The sequence below is a fragment of the Leuresthes tenuis genome, unplaced genomic scaffold (assembly GCF_036924035.1).
Source record: "Leuresthes tenuis unplaced genomic scaffold, fLeuTen1.0.hap1 SCAF_24, whole genome shotgun sequence".
Taxonomy (NCBI): Eukaryota; Metazoa; Chordata; class Actinopteri; order Atheriniformes; family Atherinopsidae; genus Leuresthes; species Leuresthes tenuis.
The window spans coordinates 8592131-8618691 of NW_027325378.1; the positions used below are offsets into that span (position 1 = coordinate 8592131).

Sequence of the window (26561 nt, forward strand, 5' to 3'; positions counted from 1 at the left end):
CACGTCTTTAAAAAAACAGGAACAATAGATAGAGAAAACCAGATATCTGAATAATTTAAAGGACATTGTCCACTTTCCCTGCAGAATGGGTGCTGAAACCCTTTCTAAAACAATGAATTTATGAAAGGCATTTCTCTGCATACTAATGTTTGATTTGTTTCCAATCAGACTTCGTCTCACCAAATGTGACTTCTGTCAACATGTCACACCAACATGAACTAAGACACAGATTAATAAATGAATCCACGTTATCCTCTCTCTGTCTCTGTTCAGGGTCGCCATGTCAAAACAGGGCAGCTCGCTGCCATCAAGGTCATGGATGTCACAGGAGTAAGCGTCTCACACACACACACACACACAGCTTTTAATTCTGCATCACAGCAGTTACAAAAACTATTGTGCAGCATCTTTATCTCTCTGTTTGTGTGCTTCAGGATGAGGAGGAGGAGATTAAAGCTGAGATCAACATGCTGAAGAAGTACAGCCACCACAGGAACATCGCAACCTATTATGGAGCCTTCGTCAAGAAAAACCCTCCGGGGATGGACGACCAGTTATGGGTACGAGTGTGTTTGAGTACGCAGATCAAAAAAGCTAAACTGCAGATGTCTGTTTTGAAGACACAAATTATCCACAGAGACAAAAAGTGACAGATTAAATCAATAGATTGGGTCAGCGATGACGTCCATAAAGAGGTGTTTTTTACCCAAAACTGTGGTTATAACAACCTGATGTGTATGGTGGCATTGGTTGTGTGCCTGCAGCTGGTGATGGAGTTCTGTGGGGCCGGTTCAGTAACAGATCTGATCAAAAACACCAAAGGCAACTCTCTGAAGGAAGAGTGGATCGCCTACATCTGCAGAGAGATCCTGAGGGTAAGTGCTGAAACTGCAGGTTATCTTTAAAACAAAAAAGCAGACAAAAGATAAGAAATGTTACTGTTCTAAACAAAAGAGACCCCCAAAACCTTCTACTGAGGAACCACTTGTGATTCAAATTCTTTTGTATTTCTTGTCTCACAGGCTTTGAATTCTTTATTGATTAGTTTTATTGATAAACATTGTAATATTGCACTAGACAAAAGCAGAAATTTTTCATCTGCATGCAGATTCAAAGTGAACAAATCATTACACCAGAAACTATATTTCAATTTCATTTCCAGGTCTTATTTAAAGAACAAACAAGCACAAGACAAGGAAATGCTCATAAAACTGGACTGTCAATCCAGTTCAATCAATCTTTATTTGTAAAGCACTCTTTATACAAAATATGTAGCACAAAGTGCTTTACATAAGCAATAAAAACAGAAAAAGATATAACAAAACAGCCACACCACCATACCCACCAATATACCCATCCAAGTCCAAGCGTGCATATGGACTTAAAAACACTAACTTGCACATATGGTCTTATGGGTGTCTGTGTAATGGTACTAACTAATGAAATGAAATTAAACTAAAACTTGGTGGACCTAAAGTAGGCGAAAGGTGAGATAAGAAAGAACTAAATGGAAGTAAAATATTGTAAAGTATATAAATAAATGAGATTCAGTTAAAAGTTTAACTAAAAAGTTTGTCTTGAGTTTGCTTTTTATATATCAACACTCCCTGCTGCCCTCAGGTCCCATGTTCCATAAATGAGGACCATAGTAGCTAAACAAGGCTTCTCCGTATGCTTTGGTCCTAACTTTAGGAATTAATACAAGACCTGAGGGTTCTGGAGGTTCATAAATCGAAAGAAAATCAGATAAATATTTTGGGCTAATACCATTAAAAACCTTAAAAAACAGTAAAATAATCTTTAAATCAGTCCTAAAACACAGATAATTGTCTTGTGAAGAGTATTCAGGGTCATGCAGCTTGCATGCCAAAGATGTTTGACCAAGAACAAAGAAGCCAATTCCTTTTTATATCAAAGTGAATGTGCAGAACAGCACCTCTATCTTCAGGTTCTGTTCAACACAGGGTTCCTTTAAAGGTCACCCGTACATTCTGGCACCTTGCTAACATATCAATATATACATATTGAAGGTTAATACCAGATATCTCAGTGTTAGACCATCTCACTGTGGTGCAAAGCATTAATCAGGTCTGGCTTCTCTAAACATGCTATCAAACTCAGATGTATCTATATTCCTCTCTTAATCTTTGCATACATTGTATAGAGAGAAACCCAACAGTTGCCTCAGAGCAGAGAAAAACTTTCTTTTAACAGGAATAAACCTCAAACAGAACCACCCACGAGGAGATCTGTCTACCCTGGTTTGTTTGAGTGAGAGAATAACAAAGAGAGAAAAAGATTGCAAGATAAAAAGTCAAGAGCAAACTATAAACCCTGGACAAGTTGATCAGACCAGTAACTACAAATCAGAAACATGCAGCTTGTACCGTGTGAAGAAAAAGCCAAACTGTGGTACAGAGCAGGTGACATATAAATACATGGAGAAAGGAAGAAAGGAAGGTTGAGGGAAAGTGCCCTGGGCATGCTGGGCGGTCCCCCAGCAGTCTACGCCTAAAGCAGCATAAAGCAGCATAACTAAAAGGATAGCCATCCTGAGCCATCCCTAACTATAAATAAAGGAAAGTTTTAAGCCTAATCTTAAAGGCAGCGAGAACCCAAACTGGCAGCTTGTTCCACAGAAAGGTAAAGGTAAATTTAACATTTTTATTTCTGATCATTAATACGGAGGATTATAATATTTGTTTTGGCTTTGAAACTTGTTTTGGCCTCATAAAGGTCTGCAGCGTATGTTCTGCTGATGAAAGAAGAAGGCTCGGCAGACATGTTTTCTCTCTAACAGCCTTCTTAAAATGTTCTCTGTTTCCAGGGTTTGACCCATCTTCACCAACACAAGGTCATCCACAGAGATATCAAGGGCCAGAACGTGCTGCTGACAGAGAACGCTGAGGTTAAACTGGGTGAGAAGGCATCAGCACACAATTAAATTACTTTAACTTGAGGTGTGAGGATTATTTGCTAAATTAAACCTCCCTGAGACAAACAACACTACCCTTTGTGTGTGCGTCTGCGTAGTTGACTTTGGCGTGAGTGCTCAGCTGGACCGCACAGTGGGGCGGAGGAACACGTTTATCGGGACGCCGTACTGGATGGCCCCCGAGGTCATCGCCTGTGATGAGAACCCCGACGCCACATACGACTTCAAGGTAGACCTGATACATACTAACTTTCACAGTACACCTCTTATTATATGTAGTATTAGCTCTTTTTCTCTACAGTCACGCTCTCATGAGCATGCTCCAGTGTTCTGCCAAAAGACACTTTTACATGTGGGCAGGACATAGAACACCCATCTTACATTTGGAAAATCACACTGTACACTCGAGCCACAGCTATTGATATTTGCTATTGAATACACTGAAGACTGCTTTCATTTGGAAAGGTTACAGGTATTATAGTGATTCAGATTTGCTATGGGACTTGTTTAGGACCTGTTTTAGACTAATTTTAGACTTTTAAGTCTGTTTTTGATTTTGATTTTAGGCTGGAACTGAAACATCTTGCAGAACAGTCCATCTTTGATATGAGATCGTCTCAGTGTTCTCCATTTCCATTAGGCCAGATGTGGAATGGTTCTGGACTTGATTTTGTGTTGTTTTTTGGATTTTGTCTGGACATGTCTTGGACTTGGCTTTAGGCCGGTTATAGCATTAAAGTTTTGGACATTCCTTGGTTGGTTTTGGAAAGATTTTTTTACCAGTTTTGGATCAGTTAGGGACTGCATTTCGAATTAGATTTGAACTGGGTGTTGTGCTTGTTGCACTTGGAGAAAAAAAATCAAATTCAAGTTGTCTCATTGTCCTCTGTTTCTATTTTAGACTGATTTTTAGATCAGATATGGATTGGTTTGGAAGAGATTTGATAGATTGTTATTTCGTATTTGTACATGGGTTTGGGACAGGTTTTTGAGCAGTTTTGGATTTATTAGAGACTTAGTTTTAAACATTTATAGACTGGCTGCTTGACTGATATGTAACTAGTTTTACTACAACCGTGTTTGTGGTTTTAGGGTATGCCAGTGTCTTCATATAATCCTGGAATGACTTGATGATATAAGACAGGTAGAGGACTCGGTGTTAGCCTGGTTTTTGTTTCCTCAGTGGATTTAGGCTGACTCATCACATTCGGTCTCTGAAGCACCAGATTCAGCTGACGGTGTTGAAATCAGGGCACTTTATCCACAGGTAGTTGGCTACGTTTTTTACAATTTTTGAAAATATTTCAAAAAGATTTCAGATTGGTTCTGGACTAGCTTGAATTAGCTGATTTTTTTAACATTTCAGAGAACTTCCTCTGTGGATTCATGTTGTCTCAGCATGTTTTCTCTTCATGTTATCCCAGACTGACTTCATGATGTTGAGTTCAGTAGTTTTTGTTTGAACTGGTTTTAGACTGATCTTACACTGGTTCTGAAATAGTTAGGACGATTTTAAGACTTTGCTCTATACTGCTTTTAAATGGGTTTTAGACAGGTTGATTCTGTACTACTTGGCAGTGGTTTTTAGCTGGTTTTGGACAGGTTTTAGATTTGTTTTAGACAAGCTGTTGGTCTGGTTCTGGACTGGTTTGGAACATTTTTTTAAACTTGCAACAGGTCGTCTGTGGACTCAGGTTTCCGTGTCTTTTCATGACTCTTTTTTTCTAGTTGGACTAGTTTTAAACAGAATCCCAGACTGGCTCTTATTGAGCTAGGTTTGGTCTAGTTTTGAATGAGGTCAGGACTAGTTTCAGCCCAGCTTAAGTCAGCCATAAGAGTGCAAATTCCTCTTCATCGTTTGATGTTAGTATCATCCATTAGTCATGTGATCTGTTAGAGCCGGCTTTACAGTTTGAACTATAAGCTTTTTGTTTAAATGATTTCAGTATCTGTTAGGCTGTCAGTCCTGGGATTCTTGAACACAAACAAATGCACTGGACCAAGACGAGAAAATAACAAGATGAATGATACGGCGTATGATCAGAAAACAATCTGAGAAAAGATCTTTATGGGATATCATTGAAAGACCTTGGTACAGTGCAGACCGGTTTATGACAAGAAAAAACCCACAGTTTTTGCTCATTTTTCTTTTGTTGCCTGTGTTGAGCTCCCAAAGTTCAATATTTCATCAGTCAGAGTCAAGCTGCTTGTAACTGTGAACAAAAAGCACAACCTGACCTTTGGAACAATCTCTAAATGATTAGATCTTTTTGGAAACATGTAATCATTGCCACTCGACTGCACAAAAGATAAATGATAAAAGTCCGCTGAGAAACAGCGTCTGAAAACATTGTATTAGCAGTTGTTGCTGTTTGAAGGATGTGCAGTAATGGGGACAGGACGGACCCCTGTGGCGAGCCGGTGGAGGATGAGCGCATACACCATTAACTCCGACCCTGCAGGGCTTTACGTGTCAAGAAAGTCTCAGTTCATCTTACAGCATGAATAGTTTGTTGGATACAGCTTAGCAGAGAAACACATACAACTAATATTGATAGAATGTTAGTTTGAAGGCAGAAGTCTACAGCAGCAGTGGCAGATGGGTAGTTTTTCTATCTGTAATTTTATAACATCACAAGTACACTGACCAGGGGACCAGTCTCTGATCAGCACAGCTGACGTTTTCAGTCGGGTACACGTTGTGAGGATGTGAACATCGTGTGTTTTTCTCTCTGCAGAGTGATCTGTGGTCGCTCGGTATCACAGCTATAGAGATGGCAGAGGGAGCACCACGTAAGTGTGATGACGCTGTTATCAGCTGAACAACATCTTCCTCTTCTCTTCTCTTCTCTTCTCTTTCCTTTCCTTATTTTATTTTGTGTTTTGCTCGGTTTCTTCCTCTTCTTTTGTCTTCTCTTTCTTTGTTTGCTTTTACTTCTTTCTCTTTCTTTTATAAACCCTTGTTTTGTCCTCCTTTGTTTTGTTTTAATCTTCCTTTCCTTCCCTTCCCTTTCCTTGTCTTACCTCTTATTCTTTTCTCTCTCATATAAATTTTTATTTCCTTGTTTTTTCTTTCATACATTTCTTTTCTTTTTCTTGTCCTATTTCCTGCTATTATTATATCCTATTATTTCTCCCCCCTTCCTTTTCCATTAATTTGTTTTCTTTGTTTTCTTTTTGTTTGATGTCTTTCCTTTCCTCTTATTTTCTAGTTCCTCTTTATCTTTCTCTGATTGTATTTTCTTATGTGTACTTTTCTTTTCTTCCCTCCTCTTTGTTCCCATTGATTGTCACTTCGTTTTTCATTTCTTTACCTTACCCTCCTCTTTTCCTTCTGCACTTACCTCCTCTTCTGTTACTCTTTCTTTTCCTTGTCTCATTTCCTGTTGGAATTTTTTGCCTCTCTTCCTGTCCTCAAATATTCTTTCCATTCTCCATGTCTTTTCTTATCTCCTGTCCTGTTCTTTTAATACTCTCCCGCTTGTCTACTCATCCGATTTTGTAACTATTCTTTGGTGTCATCTTTTCCTTCCTTTTCCCTTTTCTCTCCCTCTGTTCTCCCCCCTGCTCTCCCTTACCCCTCTACCTCCCCTCCTCAGCTCTGTGTGACATGCATCCAATGAGAGCGCTCTTCCTCATCCCAAGAAATCCTGCCCCAAGACTCAAGTCAAAGAAGTGGTGAGTCACTTGAACACAAAAACACAAAAATCATCAAACATCTGATAGAGACACATAAAGATTATTGTCAAAGAAAAGTTAAAGATGCCGCTTTACTTGAAAATCCTGCTAATCCTGTTTTGCATGAAAAGGTTTCATCCTAGTGAAAGATTTAATGATGTATGGCGGACCAAAATTCCCAAAACTATCAAAAAAATAAATGAATATGTTCATTATTTGTTTCTGTATTTCTTCATTTTTACTTTACTTTATATACCATACAGACATAGACAAAAATTAATATGGAAATACAGAAATAAATGGAGAAATAAACAAATTAGTAACATATAAATACAACAAAATTAAGGCAAAAATATTTTTTTAAAAATGTATGTTTATTGAAATTATTTATTTCTGCATGTATTCATTTATTTTTTACCTTGAAACGAGTCGTTCAGAACAATGAGCGCTTTCATTTTACTCCTCTGCTCTTGTGTTTAACTTGTGTGTTATTAGGTCAAAGAAGTTTCAGTCGTTCATAGACAGCTGCCTGGTGAAGAGTCACAGCCAGAGGCCAAGCACCGAGCAGCTCCTCAAACACCCGTTCATCAGAGATCTTCCCAACGAGCGGCAGGTCCGCATCCAGCTCAAGGACCACATCGACCGCACCAAGAAGAGGAGGGGGGAGAGGGGTGAGGTCACACCCCCACTGACTCCCTTCACTGCTGCTAACAGCTGTTTTAACCCATGTAAACGCTGACCTGAAATCTGTGTTTGTTTCCTGTCAGATGAGACAGAATATGAGTACAGTGGGAGCGAGGAAGAGGATGAAGAAAGGGACATAGGAGAGCCCAGGTAGGAGTACCACTACAGCAAGAGGACAGAAATGGTCCAAACATTTAACTGAAAGAAACCAGGCCATACAGAGGTTTGATTTTTCCTGGCTCTCCTCTGATTGGCTGTCCTCCAGCTCCATCATCAACATTCCTGGCGAGTCCACTCTGAGACGGGACTTTCTGCGACTTCAGCTCGCAAATAAGGAACGCTCTGAGCTGATCCGACGTCAGCAGCTGGAGCAGCAGCAGAATGAGGAGCACAAACGCCAACTACTGGCCGAGAGGCAGAAACGCATCGAAGAGCAGAAAGAACAGCGGCGGCGGCTGGAAGAGGTAACATGAAGTCTTCAAAGTATAAAAATCTTTGTTCTTAAAACATGTTGCACACAAATTTGAGTAAAAAACAGGATCAAATTTGAACATTTCTAAAGAAATATTGAAGGTTGCCAATGCAGCTACTGCCTATCGAGATACTTACTTTGGGAAAACACTGACTTTTTCTGTTCTTTTTAATCAAACATAAAGCAGATTATACAGGACCTATAGGGGCAGCCATGATGGAATATTCCACTGAGAAATTTTCCGCCTTTCTGGGAGGCAGGGGGAGGGGGGCACACAGCACATCACTCTGTTGAGGAGACAGAGGCAGACTAGAAATAGAGCCTCAAACAGACACTCGCTGCGTGAAAACTAAAAGTTTTATCAAAAAAGATCTTGAACCATGAGTTCAAGAACATACTGATTTTATTTATCTACTGTGTATTGTATATATTTTTATAGCAGTTTAAACAGACCTCTCACCCACAAATCTAAAGAAAATATTCAGAACTCAAATATAGTGAAAGTGAATTGAGTTCGGATGGGTGCACTTTGCATCCTGGGGCAATTAAAGGGAAAATCTATGACAAAAATTTGTGTTTTGATGTATGAATTGTTTATGTAGAGGAAAAATTGTGAGGATAAAAGTATTGTGTAATTAATTTTTTAGAAATCTTTGACATTCTGTTTTTTAATCCTTTAAAACATCCTAGAAACTTAAGCTTTTATTATGTAGAAATTATTTAAATACTCAAAAATACAGATTCAACCAAGTTCCTGTGACCCATTTAAACTATAAATGATGTTTCTGCTGTAAAGTATGACATACTTTTTTTGGCTAAACCTCCTTGTTCTCAGTGGGAACATTTTTTGCAGTATTTTGCAAACATTAGACAATATATCGGTGCCAAAAGTCATGGAATGCCATTCCCAAACAATCCACACTATATCTTGATATCTTTTTTGTGTGTTTTCTCAGAGCAGAGGGATTAGTTATACACCAAAGTTTTTTAGCAGAATAGTAATAAGTGCTTTGACACCTTTAATAAGCCTTTCTGTACTTGTGAAATGCGCTGACAGCACATGGGACAAATGAGGATGACTGCCTGCGCGATTTAGCCTGCAGTTATTTTAACCTGAGAAAACATCTCAGCCTTGATTTAAAAAAAGCTCTTGTCCTCCATGCAAAACCCATCACACCTTTGTTGTTAGCGCCTTTAGCTCATCTAGATGGCAGGGAAACACACCTGACATGCAGAAACACACACAACTGAGGCTCTGCCGTGTGAAATGGTTCCCACCTGCAGCAACAGCGTCGGGAGCGGGAGCTGAGGAAGCAGCAGGAGCGGGAGCAGAGGAGGAGGTACGAAGAGATGGAGCAGCTCCGCCGGGATGAGGAAAGGAGGCATGCGGAGCGAGAGCAGGTAGGAAAGCACCTGACTGACAGGTGTTGGAGTGACGTAACAACACAGGTTTCAAAACCTCCTTTTCAACTAAAACTAATGAACATCTTGGTCAAACCTCATTGAGTAAGCTTTACAAACAATATCATATAGTAAATATAAATATGGTTGCGTATTGACAAAAATCTAATTTTTTCGTTGTTTCATTATCTTTTTCATGTTATCACGGCATCTCCTCTGATTATCAAAAGATTAGAAGTTCTTCTGTATCTTTTCATCATGAGCACACATCACTAACTTAATATATCACAAATATTTCTTGTTATTTCAGCGACCAGCACCGTCAATCAGTGACGTCAAAGAAACACAATGATTAGATGTCTAAGAAACCAAAGCAACCCACAATCGATGTGGCAATGACCTTCTTTTTCAGTCTTATCATGGTAGTAGGAGAAAAAATTCAACAAGATATGTTTGCTCTGGGAAATGGCTTGCAAGGCTTTTGATAAGCTTGATAAAGTGACTCCTTGCTATGACAAGGAATTTAACTTTTGTCTCAAAACCTTCAAAAAGGATAAGATTTTAAACAGCAATTCGCCCTCGAAAACATGTTCCTCATCTGTCAGAGAAAAACATGATGTCATGATGTAAGAAAAAGAACCTTTTAAGCTTTTTTTTTTTTTAAGACCCTCAAGATGATTAAGAATGCATCCATCTGAGTGAGCAAACTCAGAAAAGCTAAGGCTTTCCAGATCAAATTAGTTTGTTCCCTGGTGAATCCTGTTGTTTTCATAATGCTGCTGTTATACAAACTGGATGTGTCTCTTAGAATCTCTTATGAGGTAACATCATCACACACCATAGTATCACTGATGAGGCAGGATGCCTTGAAAAGGTTTTCCGGTATTGAATTGCTTCCTGAACGCGCTCCCCTTTCACAGCTGATTTAACATCACCATCTTTGCATGTCTTTCTCTTCTACTAATTACACCCCTTCTGCTCTTTTCATTTTATTTCTCCTCTCCTGTTTAAAACTAAAACCCAAATCTCACACTTCCTACTTTTATCTGTCCTCCTCCTCTTTTCTTTTCTTCTCCGGTATTTCCTGCTCTGCTGATGTCACTGGTTGCCTGGGCTCCGATTTGCTTCTGTTCTGCCTGGTCGCTCTCTGATTGGCTGCGGCTGATGCTGGTTAGGAGTATATCCGTAGACAGCTGGAGGAAGAGCAGAGGCAGCTGGAGATCCTGCAGCAGCAGCTCCTGCAAGAGCAGGCTTTACTGCTGGTAACACAACACGTAAACACACACACATACAACCCTGATCCTCAAATTATAACCCAGAATAACAACAGGCAAAAATAGTCCTGTGTTCCTGAGTTCCTGTGTTCTTGAGCACCAATTTGTCGACTTGTTTCTTAATCCTGGTTAAAATGATCCTCAGTAACTCCTCATGTTATCAAATTTAGTCTTAACTCATATAACGATGTCTGAGTTGTTCTTTTACTCTCAGTGAAGAGTCCTACATGAGCTTCTTCTACAGCAAGTTAAATTAACCCACTCCTTTGAAGCAGTTGCTGAGTGGAACAAACAGATAACAACTTATTGATTACTTTTTGACTGATAAGTCTTTTTGTGCACCTAAAGTAAAGTGGCTCACCTGGCTGAGCAGATTTTTCAGGATGAGACTCTCCAACCTATGATACTCTGACTGCTGTCTACTGCATGTAAGACAATGACTACTCATAAGCACTTCATTCAACCCCTCTTTAAAGAAAATTAAATAACCCTTTAGTTTCTGAGGACGACCACAGCAAACACTCCAAACAGGACACTTGGGGCTGCCTTCATGCTAACCTGTAACTGAATAAAATCAAGCTTATCTCTGGCCTTGTGGTGTGCTCTACTCCTTTACCAAGTACTTTTAAATTTGGCTCTGCAGTATGGGCCAAATCATGCTGACAGACAAACAACACAGAAAACAAACGTCCGCCTTGGTTATTGCCTGTAGAATAATGAATGATTCAGTAAGGAGTCATGAATGAGTCTTTTCTAGTTTGTGCACTCAGCAGCTGGATGTTAATCAAACTACTGATGAGAGGGGTCCAGTGCACTTTCCCCCTGTCTGTTTTACCGACATAATCTGCCCATGTTCTTTTCGACATCAAGGAGCTTTGTCAAGACTTAAATGCATATAAACATGTAAACATATCAGACTAGCTGAAATTTCCCAAAGTAGAAGCTCACAGATGCTCCAAAGTTCTTTTTGTAAAAAGAGTAAATTGTATGTATTAATACAGCTAAACTCCCAATAAATCTGCTCTCATTGACATATTTTTCTTTGTCAGATGGCTAAGCGCGTCAGAAACTGGGACGGAAAATCAGCCCATTAAGACTAGGTGTCAACTCACTTAAAGCATTTCCAGACGGTCGCTCTGCTCTAATAAAATCCTGATTTTGTAACCACAGCCTCATCTGACAAAATCACCATTTAAAAGAACTTAAAGACAACATCTGAGGAGTGAATTCAGCTGTAGTTGTACCATGATGTCCCACTGAGAAAGTTCACAGTCCACAGTGGCGTCAGACATAGTTTAGTCAAAAACTCCATTTATCTCCTCTGCAAGCACACAGCAACAAGGACGACAGTCCAATTAAAGGCCAAGTCGAGCTGTAAGTAGCTCATCGCAATTGTGAATGTAACAGAATCATGGGCGCTTCACATAAAAGGCAGCAACCACTCTCACTTAGCTAATTTTCAGTGACACACCAGTCCCGCTCTGTGGGTCTGTCTGCCCATTGCTCAAGAAACAGCTGTGTGAGCAGTCTGGCACGGTGTGCTGACGCCTCTCTGGGACAATCCTGCATCTCTGTTGGCTTTTTTAACAATCTGCCACAGACAGTGTGTTCTCCAGGGGAAACCGTGGACATAGCCTGCAAATACAGCCAACTTGCAGCCAGGCTACTGCTGGCGCTGCTCGAGGCTTTATGAATTTCGAATGAGACAAACAAAGACAAATTTAAAAAAACTTAAACTTGCCCTCTCGCTCTCTCGATCGGTGTCATAAAGAATGTGACAATACGTCATGCTGGGACGTACTCTCCCATTACCTCAATTTAAGACCATTGTTGCCTGGTTAGATTTAGTTTTGTTTGGTTAAAAAAGGTCAAATCTAGTGAGGGAAAAATAAATGGATAAAGAAGTGAGAAGAAAGAAGATGGATCTTACCAGAAATATTCAAATTACACCACTGAATGTAAAATCTGCTCATTATCAAGCTGATATTGAGCTGAAATCTGTCCCTCGCTAAATGTGAGCCACAGTTTTTGGCTAACTAATTTATTACTAGATAGATTCAATGATTTGTTTATCATATGAACTCATGTGTAGTGGATTTTTTGAGTCACTGTATTGATAATAAATATTTGTTTTAATATGTTTTTTAGACAGATATGTTCCATTTTTGGTTATAAGGATTAGAAATTGACTGAGATATGATTTTTAAAGGCTGATACAGCTTGAGCATAGAAACACTTTCCTAAAGGTAGAATTCAGAGTCTGTACGTACAAAAGACAGCCTCAGAGAGAGCCAGAATACAATATGGTTACCAGACTAATTGAAACATGGCGTCAGCTTTGCATTCTTCACCATACGTTTATTGGCAAACCCTCCTGTTTTTTCCTGATTTCTGAAAAATGAATACCTGTGTCCTCTGCTATTTTTGATGGGACACTGCAGTGTCAGATAAACTATATCTACTCTGCTGTAGTTTAACATATTTGAATAAGATATGAAGGCTCACAGAATCTAATGGCATGCTGTCACAGTCATAAACGACACGTCACGTCTGCCATTTTAGCAACCAGACGAAAACACACCTACTAGATTCTCCTCCTTGTTTGTGTTAGCTTCTGCTGAAATTTACTGGAGCCCTACCCAGCAAATAATAAGGATAGACTGGTGCTGGTTCCTCTAAACAGTCTACGTAGAGCTGTCTGATCTTGTCTCTCTGAGGCTGAGGGTGGTGCTCCGTAGATTGAAAGCAAAATTCCTCAGCTGTAGTGATATGTCATGTAATATACAAAATAACACAAAAACACATTAAAGCACACTAGAGAAGAGTGTGAGCCATAAAACTTTGTGCTTCTGACTCATTTTGATTGACCTTTGCTAAGCACATTCCTGGGCCTGAAGCTGCCCTGTAGTGTCCAGGGAATGAGATACCGCAGTTTACAACTTTGGTTTCCAGCCCTGCACCACATCGTCTTGCTTTGAAGGCTTTTGATGGCATCTTTGTGGCCTTTATAACAATGATTTTAGATGAAATTATGAAATTTAGATTTATTGTAAACCATAAAAGTTAGTCTAATGTAAAATCTTCAGCATTACAATCTAGTAGTTTATTCACATCCGAAAAAAATGGAGCCAGTGTCCATGACATTTTCTGATAACCTTGGGAACAGCATGGTTTCCCGGATGTGTTGAGCACACGTGTTGTTTACCCACAGAAATTGTGACGTGAAGGTGATGGCGGTCGATACTAGATCAATGCTGAGTCAAAACAGACCCATACATCATCTCATTTTCTTTGTATGTCTCCTTAAAAAGTTCACAAACATAAAATCAATCAACACACACAGCAGCGGGCGTGTCGGTCGAAGGCTGCCGGCCCTGAAATCACAGCTAAATCACCTTCATTGTGTGTGACGAAGCTGTCATCATTTTTCAGTGACGTTACAGCAGACCTCGACACACACCTCAGAGAAATGTTTGTCCTCTAACCGTGATGAGACGTGCGAAAAACACACAGTCGATTGATGATATTCAATTCAATCCAAACTGCTCTTAAAAAGGATACACTTCTGGAAAAACCTGCACCACATTTAGTATCTTTACATCTTTATTGTTTCTGTTGGAGGTTTTATCCTGTTATGGCTCTGTCAGTAAAGATGTTGGCATTCACAACACGTTTCATCACTCTGGTTTTGTTTTAGTGTCTAATGATATCTGGGAACCAGGAGACTGTGAGAGCTCTTGTTTCATTTGCTCATACTGAGTGCACCCCTCATGTTCTAACAGATCTCCACCTGTTCTCACCTGGACTGGGTCAGTCACAGCCATTTATCATAAATGACACAATAAAGATGCAGTAATATTGTCAACATAGATGAATCATAAACCTCTCAAGATGGGATTAAAGTTTTTTTTGTGCGCTGTAAATTGTACACAAACTGAGCTGAACGTGAGATCCACAAAGGTTAACATAAAACAAGTGTTTCTCTCTTCATGGTTAGTAGTTTGTATTTTTTTTAACTCCTTAGTTTTACCTTTGTCCACCTGTTGTTCTGCAGGAGTACAAGAGGAAGCAGATTGAAGAGCAGCGGCAGGCCGAGCGGCTGCAGAGGCAGCTGCAGCAGGAGCGAGCGTACCTGGTGTCGCTGCAGCAGCAGCAGCAGGAGCCGCCGCGGCCGCCGCAGGACAAGAAGCAGCTGTACCACTACAAAGACCAGGCGCCTGGCAGCAACGACAAGCCCGCCTGGGCCAAAGAGGTAGCCAGCACCACCCGATACTCACAAAATCTGTTTCTCACCTCATCACACGTTTTATTTTAGTGCCAAATTACTGTTTTATCGCTGGGGCTGTGAAGAGAGATGTCTGTTTATGCAGATGTACTGCTGGTGAGGTATGAAAGGCCATTTTAGTCAATAATTGATAAGAAGTAGCAATAGAAATGCCAAATGAAATACAGAAATAGCCTGATAAAATGAAGAAATAGGCAAGCTGAATAAATAGAGCTGTAAAGTTTTGAGTTAATTTGGATATAAGATATGTTTAAGATGTTCACTTTTAATTATTCACATATTTGGAAATATGGTGAATCTGTGTTTGTTTTCCTAACATTTACTTTAGGCTAACTCCTCCTAGCTTTGATTGGCTAGCTCAGTCACATGGGACGAGAAATGAGGAAGTATGAGTGTGTGAAATGTGTGTGAAACTGTGAAATATCTGCCACCTATTGCACCCTCACGTTACAGAACTTTGAAATGAATCTTTCAACAGACACATTAAAAACATATAAAGATGTAGAACTGATATAGCACAAATTTGTTTAGAATTTTTCTTATAGACAAATCTTATGAATTTCAGTTGATTTTAATTTCATAATTCCACATTGAAAAAAACTATTGTCTTAAAATGTTTTAAATGTTAAATTTTGATATATGAATTCTGTATTTTTATTCTTATTTCATGTATTTGTTCATTTAAGAAACATATTGATTTATTTATTCATTAATTTCATATTGATGTTCGTAATGGTGTCGTAACAGATCACCACAGTATATTTTCTTATTGATATGATCATCATGACATTTGAATTAACTTTAACTTTGAACAAAAAGTCCAAATACCTCATTTTCTTTAAGAAAAAGTGAATGAAATCTACACAAATTACTATTGAAACCCTGTTTGTGATATATTCTAATCTTTATTGATGACAAAATTAGTTTTAGGAAATTATTTCCTTCGTATTTGTAGATTTAACTGACCCAAGCTGAAATAGTGAGATGAAATCCTAAAAGAAGATGCAGCTAGAATAGATAAAAAGGGCCACAAATAAAACAAATTAAGAAAGTCCCTGTTTTTCTCACTTTTCAGAAGACAAACATGGTCTCAAAGCTAGTTAAAAAGATTAAACTGCTTTCAAACCTTTTTTATAACTTTTTTATATTAATTTACATGTCTGAGGAAGAAGAGCTAAACCCTGTAATCTCACTTTTTGCAAATTCTTTCCTCTCCATATTTCAAACCCCTAAACATCTAAAAGAGTTGGGTAAAATGTGAATAAAAACAGAATGCACTTTTCTTCCCTCCAGGTATCATCAGAGCTGCAGCTGTAGAAATGTGAAGCTTGAAATAACAATTTCACTGGCTTTTCTTTTTACAGGTGGAACAGCAGAGCAGCAATGCACAGACTGTCAATTTATTCCTTCAGCAAATTGAGAGTTTCATTCCAAAAGTGAGCCTCTTTAAACTTTTATTGATGTGACAAAAAGGTAAGACTGCTGTGACGTGCAGCTGTGCCGTTAAACTGAGTTATCTCATAAAAGACTAATGAAGTTAGAATAAAATTTACAATAAAAAATAGGAGTTTTCTGACTTTTGAGACCTGAAACAAATAGTTTCTGAGCATTTTGGAATGGACCTCTTTGTTTGCATTTAAATTGACATAATATGTGTTGCATTTCTGTTTTTTCAAACACCATAAATAGATGTTTGACTTCTTCTACCTGCTGAACATGAAGTGAAAATATGGCAACAGGTGCATGACGACATCAGCAAATATTGTATATTCTGTCTTCACTTCTTGTAAATTGTGATTTTATCCATTTTTAATGCATATTATGTTCTTAACAGATTCTCCTGTAGCAACTGCTGCACAGCTACTGGCAAAAAATATAGAAAACCCACTCTTAGAAGATGTTCATTGAGCTGTTTTATTTATTTATTGTTTTCGTAAGATAAACATTAATCATAGATAGGACACAAAACCTTTTTTTTACAGCTGGATATTCTGGCTCTGTAAAACATGCCTAGAATAGACTGAATAAAATGTTATATTCTTGAGTCCAGAAGAGAACTGTGGAATTATGAGCCATTTTTTAAAGACTTCACTCTTTAAAAATCAATATTCTTCATGAGTCAGGTTCAAACCTTCTTGTACAGCAGTTAACAGATCAGCTTTGCAGGATGGAGCCTCATTAGGGATCATTTTCTTCAATTTCGACCATAGATTTGAACTCAGATTGAGATTCGGACTGTTCGGTCTGGTCGTGCCATTGAGTTGAAATGTCTTTCCTGAAGAAAGGTTTGAACGCTTTCTCCTCTGTGGTGAGATCAGTCACCATCCTGAAAAATGAGCTCAGCCTCACCAAACATCCTTTTGATTGATAAAATGAGAAAAGAGTCCACCCATTCCTTTACAGTAGGGGTAATGGCTGCCATCACCCCTGGTCCTTTACCTGACATCAACTCCATATCATGAGGCTTCTTTTCCTCAGTCAGTCACCTTTGTTTCATTGGACCTGCACCAAGCTAAAGTTTCAGCATCATCTCCTTGTCCAAAGCAGAAACCATCCACAGTCTATGACTGCTTCTCTTCAGCCCACTGTAACCTTGTTTTCTTCTCTTCATTGTTGGTGATGGTTGATGCTTTTTCTTGACTCCCATAGTCCCAATGTACTGACTCCTAATTTTAGATGCAGCTAAATGGGAACAACCAACATCTTACACCAGACTCGAGCTGAATTACCTTGGTGGAGTTTCATATCCTTTCCTTTCCACTGACAGCTCTTTTGTTGGGACCATGTTTCCTGTCAATCAGCAGCTGCAACAGCTCTGCCAACACTATCTTTTAACACCAGACTCATTTGCATATTTAGACTTGTGCAGGTGTCTGTTTTAGAAATGCAAATTGCAATGAGATTGAACTGTAACTGAAAAAAGATAACAGTTTTATTATTATTTTTTTTTATCTATTCTTGTCTATTTTTCTGGGTGAGTTTTACAAAGACAGCATGTTCAGCTGGTACATAAAATAGTTTTATGTCACATGTGAAAAATAAAACAGCTGAATGAACATCCTCCAACATAGTCGATTCCATATATTTGCTCATTTATTTACAGGAAATCCCTGATGATTAGCTCTCTGATGCTATGATGAGCTTGATTGCTCCATCATTGTGATTAGTTTTTCATTCATCAGACTTTAACAGGCAATCTTTTTGCTTGGTTTTCAGTTTCACATTTCAAAACGTTGTCAGCTCAGCTGCGGACCCTCTGAGCAGATGCCAGAGGATGTGTCCTTTAAACTTTTACCTGCTGTCTTGTAAACACTCACCATGCTCTCCAGGTAATGCGTCGAACTCAGAGCAACTCTCCTCGCATCCCTCCAAAGAAACACCACTCATTCAAGGAGACACGTGACGTTAACCTCGACAACCTACTCTTGCTTCCCGGTTACAAACCTCGACGCTCCCGCCCCCCCTCCTACCCCATCCACGTCAGCCCTGCCAGAGATCACCTTCACTTGCCTCGAATCCGCATCACCTGCATCCCTGAACCAGAGTATGCGGAGCCACTGCGGCGGCAGAGTCCAGGAAGAAGCCCCATGAGCAGGGGCCGCAGCCCAGGCCGCAGGGTCAGTCGGAAGATAAACAGGCGCTCTCTCACCCTGCAGTTAAAGCTGCCGCTTTAACCCGGGCTGCTGGAATGATTTCCCATTTAATCTCTCCTAACAGCTTTATATCTCTAATCAGGTGAACTCTAATCCTTTCACTGTGGCCGCAACACAGAAGATGATGTGGCTAGCTCTGTTTTCATTTTCCACCTCTTCTTCTCAACGTTTCTCATTGGGATTTTATTATTAATTTTCTCTCTGACTGGTCACTTTGGTGCTTTCAGCCATTTTCATTCCAAAACTGAGACTAACTCCTGATACAGTAATGCCGTATCACATCAATCTGAGCCACACCTTATTTCTTTATAGATTTCCAGGGAAACAGAAAATAATTGCAGGGATTTATTTAGAGGAAATATAGTTTAATCTAAATTGTAGCACCTTTATTCTTCAGCACAACCTGAACTGTCTTAGATAAGCTTTCTGTCATTTCTTTAAGTAGTCTTCAGGAATAGTTCTCCAGGCTTCTTGAAGGACATCCCAAAGCTCTTCTTTGGATGTTTTCTGCCTTTTGTTCCGTTCTCTGTGAGATGATCCCACACTGCTTCAATAATGTTGAGGTCCGGGCTCTGGGGAGGATTCATCCCTCCATAAGACCTGTTGCCACTGATTTTCAGTCCACTTCTTGTGTCATTTGGCATAGCTCAGCCTTTTCTCTCTGTTTTTCCTCTTCTTCTTCCTCTTTCTTAAGGACATCAGATACTGTTCATCTGCTGTAGACAGTTTTTTTCCGGCCTGACACTTCTTCTTTTGTCCTCCACTTGTCCAGTTTCCTCAAATGTTTTAAGGACACACTACACAGCATGCTGAAATATGCCAAGTTTTCAGCTAATAGCTCTTTGGGAATCACCTTGTTGCTGCAAAAATACTATTTTCTGTCTGTTCACCAGCTCACCTCTTGTTTTAATCTTCAGTCATTCTTTCTCCCTCACAGCTTTTAATCCTCTTTGTAACCACAACTTTGTGTTCTTGTCCTGAGGACAGTAAGGTTTACAGCTGCTGTTCATTTGCATGTTGTGGTGTGACTTCAACAAACTTCAACAACTAACAAAAACCTTTCTTTTTCAGGCCTCATATTCTCTTTATTTTATTTCTAGGTTGTTAAAGCCTTTTATTTTTGGGTGATTTTTGTTTGATTTGCTTTTAAACACTTAATTCTCACTTTAAATGTTAAATGAGTGTTACCTTTATTGAAGCTTTTGATGTGTAAGTTTGGTAAAGCAGCACCGATGACTTTTAGCGCAGGTTTGTGCTCTGTATTTGAACTCAAGGCTGATTAAATCAAAGCTTAAAAGCATGCCCTTACATGTGAGCTGCCCTCACACACAAACAGACACACACACATTTAGGACACATCTCCAGGCCTGCCCCCTGGTGGCAGCTGGTAGACAGATGTAGGGCAGCTGTAGCTATATCAGTCTCACTCCCTGTGGACATTGCACATGGAAACATACTCTGAGCAGAGAGGTCTACCCTCATCTTAGCCTCCAGAGATGCCCCTCGAAGCTTCGGGGAAAGAAATATTTCCATCACGCCTACAGGCACAGTGTTCTACTCTAAAAACAGATGACCACAGTTTAGGAAGAGTTAACCCTTCTAGACAGTGTTGCAGTAAAAGTTAATCTCATTAGGGGCTGAAGGGCATGTTTGCAGCCAACATGAATCATCCCTAACACTGTTAGAGCTGAAATGGGCTTCTTTTGTAAAATAGTGGTGATATAATTCATTTTATTTGGGGTTGTTAAACTGAAACTCAAGGAGATTTTTTAAAACTCTTCCTAAAAAACTACTGTCTCCAGTAGTGGTCCTTAGGCAAGACCTCCTTACCCTATCTGCCTACCTGTAAGTCACTTTGAAGCGTCTGCTAAATGCATAAACATAAACATAACATTATTCAGGATTGAAGATATAACTTCTACTAAATGAGAGCTCTGACTGCACAAACTGACAACATGATAGTTCCTAATATTTACTTCCTAACCACAACTGTACAAAATTGCAGTGCAAAGGTTAGGAGAACATGAATGCAATCAAACAGGAACGTTTTGCAAAGGTTGTCCAAACGTTCATTTCGATTTCAGTTAAGGTTTATTTATGTTGCACTTTTTAAGCACAAGTTCAACCCAACGTTCTTTGCAAATTGGGACAAAAAACACAACCAGAAAGCTATAAAAACAAGAGTCAAAATAGAAGCATAAAGGTTTAAAAATATACTAAAAACAAAGGATATCACAACAGATATCGACTGAAGACAGTTTCTGTGTCCTGTATCAAAACTGGGAGCTGATTTCACTATACAGGAGCCAGTCATGGTGAAACAAACCTAGTTGCATTTAAATACAATAGATCTGTTTCCAGTCTGCGGCATCTCTGATGTGCACAAAGCATTATCTGTGTTTGATGAGGGATTTTAAATTAAGGATTTTGGGGGAATCCATTGGATACCCAACTAAAATGGTATGACAGCAGTCTAACCTGGATGTGATGACTGCAATAATGAAGGGTTTTTTTGGGATAGGAAGATGCAGATGGAAGAAGGCCGATCTTGATATATAAATTAAAAGACAGATCCTGGTCAAAAATTAAGGATAAGGATTATTTGAATAAGAGTGTTATCTTTTTTATTTTTATGCATTCACAGAAAAATGAAAAAATAAATAAATTGAAAGCTGATATTTAGGGAGCCGAATACATCTATAATAATGTTTATGCATTTAACACTAGAATTAGGACCCAAACAGCCACTTTTTCTTCTCAGCTGGAAGTTAATTGTGACTGACCTTGAACAGTAAGTAGCTGACCAACTCCCAACATTTCTCACAGTAAATGGAATATATTTGTTGTTGTTTAGACCATTAAACTGCTGTTTTAATGGCATTTTAGTGATTTGATTTTCATCAAATGTAGCCGCTAAATTCACTTAAGAAATTGTCCACTGAGGCATAACTTATATTTGATGAAAGATTGAAATAAAACCTTTTTTTCATGTTTAATGACAGTGTTTTATTTTAGACCGGATCCACAAATGATCAAAACCACATTTACCATCTTCCTTATTTTTTTTAATCTAATTGAGGACCAGGATCAAAATGTATGTATGAGGAAAAGCAGCTCATCGTCCGCACATTTCAGCTCTACGTTAGTGTTGGGTGGTTTAACAAAACATCATGTTTTATAAATTCTAAATGCTGTTAATGTAAAAGTATAATGTGACCCTAATTCCCAGCTAACACCGTAAAAGCAGAGTGCAGTAAATGGAATTCAGTATGAAAATTTTACAACATATTACAGATAGTGCTGAAAAATGACTTAAATATGAATGTATTAGTGCAAAATTTAATAATTTAATACATGAATAATTTAAGACACACATTTTGTTAATGACTTGGATTTATTTCTACATATCCATATATTGATGTTAATACATTTCTAAATGTATCTAACAGTACCTGCAGAGAAATAATGATGAAATTTTAGCCTAAATTAACATAGTTCAGAAAGAGGATAATTTACTTTTACTGGATATATCTGTTTTACATTTATTTATATTCGCAGTTGAGTCATTATGTCCATAATGCCGAACAAATTCCTGTTTATCATTAAATGAGATATAAGAATGGACAGTGTTTGGCATCAGCAACGCAAAACATGGTACTTTTACAACAGGAATTAAATCCATCTTACGCACTGTAGATGTCCAGTATCTGGATGTGCTAAATTAAACAATGCACCTGCTGATGTACGTTTATCTTGAACACACACAGTCACTGCATGCCGAATGACCATGCTCTGATATGTGTGTCAGGTGGAGGAGCATTATAAGATGAACAGACAGACTTCTCCTGCGTTGCAGCATAAAGTCTCCAACCGGATCTCGGATCCGTCGCTGCCACCCCGCTCCGAATCCTTTAGCAGCGGGGGAATCCAGCAGGCCCGGACTCCACCCATGCACCGCTCAGTCGAACCCCAGGTGAGTCCCCTACGGCTTCACCTGTGTGTGGTCTACACTCTTTACATCTCTCGGAGTGTGATTAATGTAGCTGATTTTGTGTTTTTCAATTAGATTATTGAGAAGTGAAGAGGGATTGGCAGGTCTTAACCAAGTTCTTCCAGAAGGGAAGCAAAGTTATTTTCTGCGACAAAACAGCATGCAACAGCATGGAAGTTACAGAAACTGTTATTGTTTCAAATAATTAAAAATCCCGACACAGGATGCGAATGAAAAAGGTTGGTTTTGCTGTCAGTGCTGAGAGCACGAGCAGAATGGGAATATGGCTCGTATTATGTGCACAACATGTCACAATAATAGATAACAGCAGTCAGATGCTGCAGGCGGTGCCACCTTATCAACAACTGAAAACCTCACTCCTCAGGTCCCTGCACTCCGAGCCAATCAGATTTGAGTATGAGTTGACAGTTTTACAAGGATAGAAATATATGACTCATCTCAAGCTAGCCATACACTACACTGTTTTTCATGAATTTTAAAGTTGTAGACAGTTTTCCAGAGTCAGAATGAAATCGGGAAGAATCACAAGAGAGTTGTGGCATGCTTTTGTGATTCGCTCGTTTGGTGTAAGGTGGTCATAAAACTCAACCCAGGCTGTTTTAAGGTGCTCTTACTCACATCAAAATCAAACAAGTTCAATGTTATCGTAAGTCTTTAGCCTTGATTGTTGCAATCTTATCACATAGTTACAACTTATCAGTTTTGCGATTAAAAAACAAGAGAGAAACTCACAAAACTTTAAATATAGTGTTGTCACTCTCCTCATATTCATCCACATGAATCACAGTTTGTACAACTGGATGAAAATAATTGAGTTTCGCTATGAAAGTTTTAGTCGCAAGGAATTGTGTGTGTAGTTATCTCCATTCTTTCAAGGATGGTCCAGTGTTTCCTGTGCTAAAGGAGATAATTAAGGAAACATTAGAGCTCCCTTCCTTAGTATTTGACCAGCTCTCATCATGACAGCTGTTTAGATATTTCTGGGTCATTTAATTCAGATAATAACCTCGCTTAGCAAACAAAACTATTCACCCGGAGCCTTTTATCTATGTTGAACTGAACTACGTTGAGCAAGTTATTGTGAAGAGCGAACTTGCACAATTCTGCCAGGAGGCTTTAAAAATAACTATGATAACCAGATATGCATCAGAGTCTAATGAAAGGCTGACCAAAGTTTTAAAGATGGCATTTTCCGTCTAATATGAATGGAAATTTAGCAACTACTTTGCTTTCATTTCGCCTCAAAATCTTTCAGAAACAGATTTTGGAAGACAGTTACGGTAAAATAGGTGAAAAGCTCAGAGCGCAGGGGCCTGAGCGAGATCTGTGGTCCCCATGTCCTCTGTCCTTCTGCCTGTGATGTAGAAATCAATCCCAGCAAAGCATGCCTCGATTTCTGAAATTCACCCGGCAGAGACGAAGCTTGCTGGAGGAAATATAAGCGAAGATTGAACCCTGTTTCCTTTGAGGAAGTTTTTGCAGTGTTTGAAACATCCAAGGTGGACATGATGCATAAATCCCTCTTTTAAAAATACTGTATGTATGAAATCTTTGAACCCACATTTCTGAAATAGATTCGGCACCCTTGGCAGCAGCGCACTGTCCATTCCTTGTGAGTCAAATATGATCTCAGTGCTGTGGATTTTATCTGGCTGAGGAGGTAACTGCAGGTTTAGAGCTTTGGCAACGCCTCTTATGGGCCACTGAGAGGAGCTGCAGAACCTGTGGGTTCATCTTATTTTCTGCTGTTTATTAGCACGGAGAATCTGTTGTATGTGAGCTTAACTTTGCAACTTTCTGAGTTATTCTGAGACTGTTTTGAGGAAATTGTCACCAGTTTTTCTAAATTGACTGGTGTAAACGCACCCTAAGGTGTGCGCTTCTTACACTCTTTCTCACCTCATTCCTTCCTCCTCATCACTCTTCCTGCATCTGCCCCTCTTGACTTGCCTCCTGATCACATGCAAATCCTGATCCTGCTCTTCCTCCTCGGCCTTGCCTGTTTCCTGCTCGTGTGTGTGTGTGCGTGCGTGTGTGTGCGTGTTCAGATGGCCCACCTGATGCAGGTGAAGAGTCACGGCCTCTCAGGCTCCCAGTCTCTGTACGACCCTCACGGCGTGTCCTCCTCTTCGGCATCGCCCTCCCCCTCCCGGCCTCCCATGCCCCGGCAGAACTCCGACCCCACTTCCGACACCCCTCCTCCCCCGCCCCTGTCCCGCCTGGCACCCCCTCTCGACAAGCTGGACCGCAGCTCGTGGCTGCGGCAGGATGACGACATGCCACCAAAGGTCTCTGCATGAAGCAGCTGTGTGTTTTTGTCTGAGTGTGTGCATGCATGCCAACTTTGCTTTTTTCTAACTTCTGATTTTGTGACTTGCTCAGACTGATTTCTGAGTTTTCTTGTTTCTGATCACTTATAGAATGTGCTCTCGCCTGGGAATATTGATGCGGGTCTCAATAGAGTAAAGAGTAAAACAAGTTTTAAATGTTGAGAAAAAGCACAGAGCAAGTTTGATTTAATATCTCTAGTTCAAAATGACCCATATACTTTACAATAGTTGTAGCCGGCAGTAAATATTCATTCTAATTTAGTTTTTAACGATGCTTTCACCCTTCTGATAAATATTTGAAGTATTCTTTTGCAGCTCTTAGATTTGATCAGCATAAATCCTATCTGAGAGACCACAGCCCTCTGATAGTGGTGTGTTTTTTCAGGTTCCTCAGAGGACAACCTCCATCTCTCCTGCTTTGGTCAGGAAGAACTCTCCTGGAAACGGTCCTGGACTTGGTCCTCGGGCTGGAGCTCACCTCATACGGGCCAGGTACGGACAAACAGCATAGGTGCAGCACACCACTGATGACAAGCTGATAGGATTCTTATAGTTTTCTTCATGAATGAGACACTTCTGTGTTTGTGTCGCCGTAGCAACCCTGACCTGCGGAGGACTGACATTTCCATGGAGACGCCTCTGAAGAGGACAAGCAGCGGCAGCTCCTCCAGCTCCAGCACCCCCAGCTCCCAAGGAGGCTCCAATGAGCGAGGTGAACACATCTGAATATGAACTGAGCAATAAAGGGAAACTCCTGTATTTTTAAACCTAGACCTTATTTACGGCATGAAATACCGGCATGAAGTGGTGGCCCTGGTCACCATCCACTTTAGCCTGGCCACTCCACACAACACCCAATAGTGAAGTCCTTCAGAGAGCTGTTTATTTGCTCAAAGGACTAGAATTGAATCTTAAAACTCCTGTTTTTATCATTAAATCAATAAAACTTTATTTGTATTAAACTTTTCGGTATGAAAACTGAGTTTTGAACTGGAACTGCTCCAGTGTGCGACAAAGGTCATGGCTTTAAGAGGCCAACAGAACCACATCATCAGCAAAAAAAAGTCACCTTCCTCTCACCGATTAAGCCTCCTGTCCTTAGCGATTATATCCATGCTTCCCATTATATTTTCACTTTCCAAATCGTTTGATGTTGACCCAGATCCTGATCAGGATCAAAGCTGAAAAAATGTCCTCAATGCCATCTGTGTCTGTCTGTGTTCAGGTAATTCATCCACGAAAACCGAGGGCTCGACACTTTCTTCCCACGACACCAAAGACGACAGCAGAGAGCTGACCCGACCCAGCAGGCCTGCTGTGAGTACTTAGGTTGTGTAAACACACACACACACATATGAGTCCATCCATCTGTGTTTGTCAGTCAAACAAACTCCTGTATGATGAAGATCACATATCAAGTAACGGGTACACACACTGAAGGCTGACTCTTGTCTCTGAACTAACCACAATGCTGTTGGTTCTCACTCTGACTGTTTCTACTCTCATCCTGTCGTCCATCCTTCCTTCCATCGTCCTTCAGAGCTATAAGAAAGCTGTAGACGAGGTCAGTGACATTTCTCCTTCACCCCTCTTTCTATCTCACACCATCCCTCTTTCTTTTTCTGTGTCATGTGCTCACATGAGTCCATACACTCACACTGCTGGTTCCTCCTCACACCTGCAATGTTTCACATGCCACATTTCACGTTTCTGGATAAGTTACTGACGTTAATGAAATGCATCCACTGCCACCAAAGCAGGCTGTGAAGAGGATAAAAAGTTTTTACTTTTGGTGATTTTTAGTTAAGCTACACAAAGACAAACAGATCACATTATG

The 26561-nt window shown here is 39.7% G+C and overlaps 1 protein-coding gene across 5 annotated transcripts in view; it reads left to right on the top strand.

The window, feature by feature from the left end:
- Positions 1-26561, top strand: part of tnikb (TRAF2 and NCK interacting kinase b) — a 69353-nt gene that overhangs the window by 19684 nt on the left and 23108 nt on the right. Inside the window, exons 3-22 of one of the 5 annotated variants that reach the window (XM_072378388.1) lie at positions 274-330; positions 435-560; positions 765-875; positions 2828-2918; positions 3034-3164; positions 5674-5728; positions 6535-6613; positions 7109-7284; positions 7381-7447; positions 7563-7761; positions 9054-9170; positions 10346-10432; positions 14499-14696; positions 18059-18346; positions 22191-22355; positions 24443-24682; positions 25110-25216; positions 25321-25436; positions 25950-26041; positions 26265-26465. In XM_072378388.1, the coding sequence (XP_072234489.1) occupies positions 274-330; positions 435-560; positions 765-875; positions 2828-2918; positions 3034-3164; positions 5674-5728; positions 6535-6613; positions 7109-7284; positions 7381-7447; positions 7563-7761; positions 9054-9170; positions 10346-10432; positions 14499-14696; positions 18059-18346; positions 22191-22355; positions 24443-24682; positions 25110-25216; positions 25321-25436; positions 25950-26041; positions 26265-26450 (2688 nt within the window). In that variant the 3' untranslated portion in view covers positions 26451-26465. Of the gene's footprint in view, positions 1-273; positions 331-434; positions 561-764; positions 876-2827; positions 2919-3033; positions 3165-5673; positions 5729-6534; positions 6614-7108; positions 7285-7380; positions 7448-7562; positions 7762-9053; positions 9171-10345; positions 10433-14498; positions 14697-18058; positions 18347-22190; positions 22356-24442; positions 24683-25109; positions 25217-25320; positions 25437-25949; positions 26042-26264; positions 26466-26561 lie in introns of those variants that run through there. The other 4 variants (XM_072378384.1, XM_072378385.1, XM_072378386.1 and 1 more) reach the window with 4 other exon arrangements.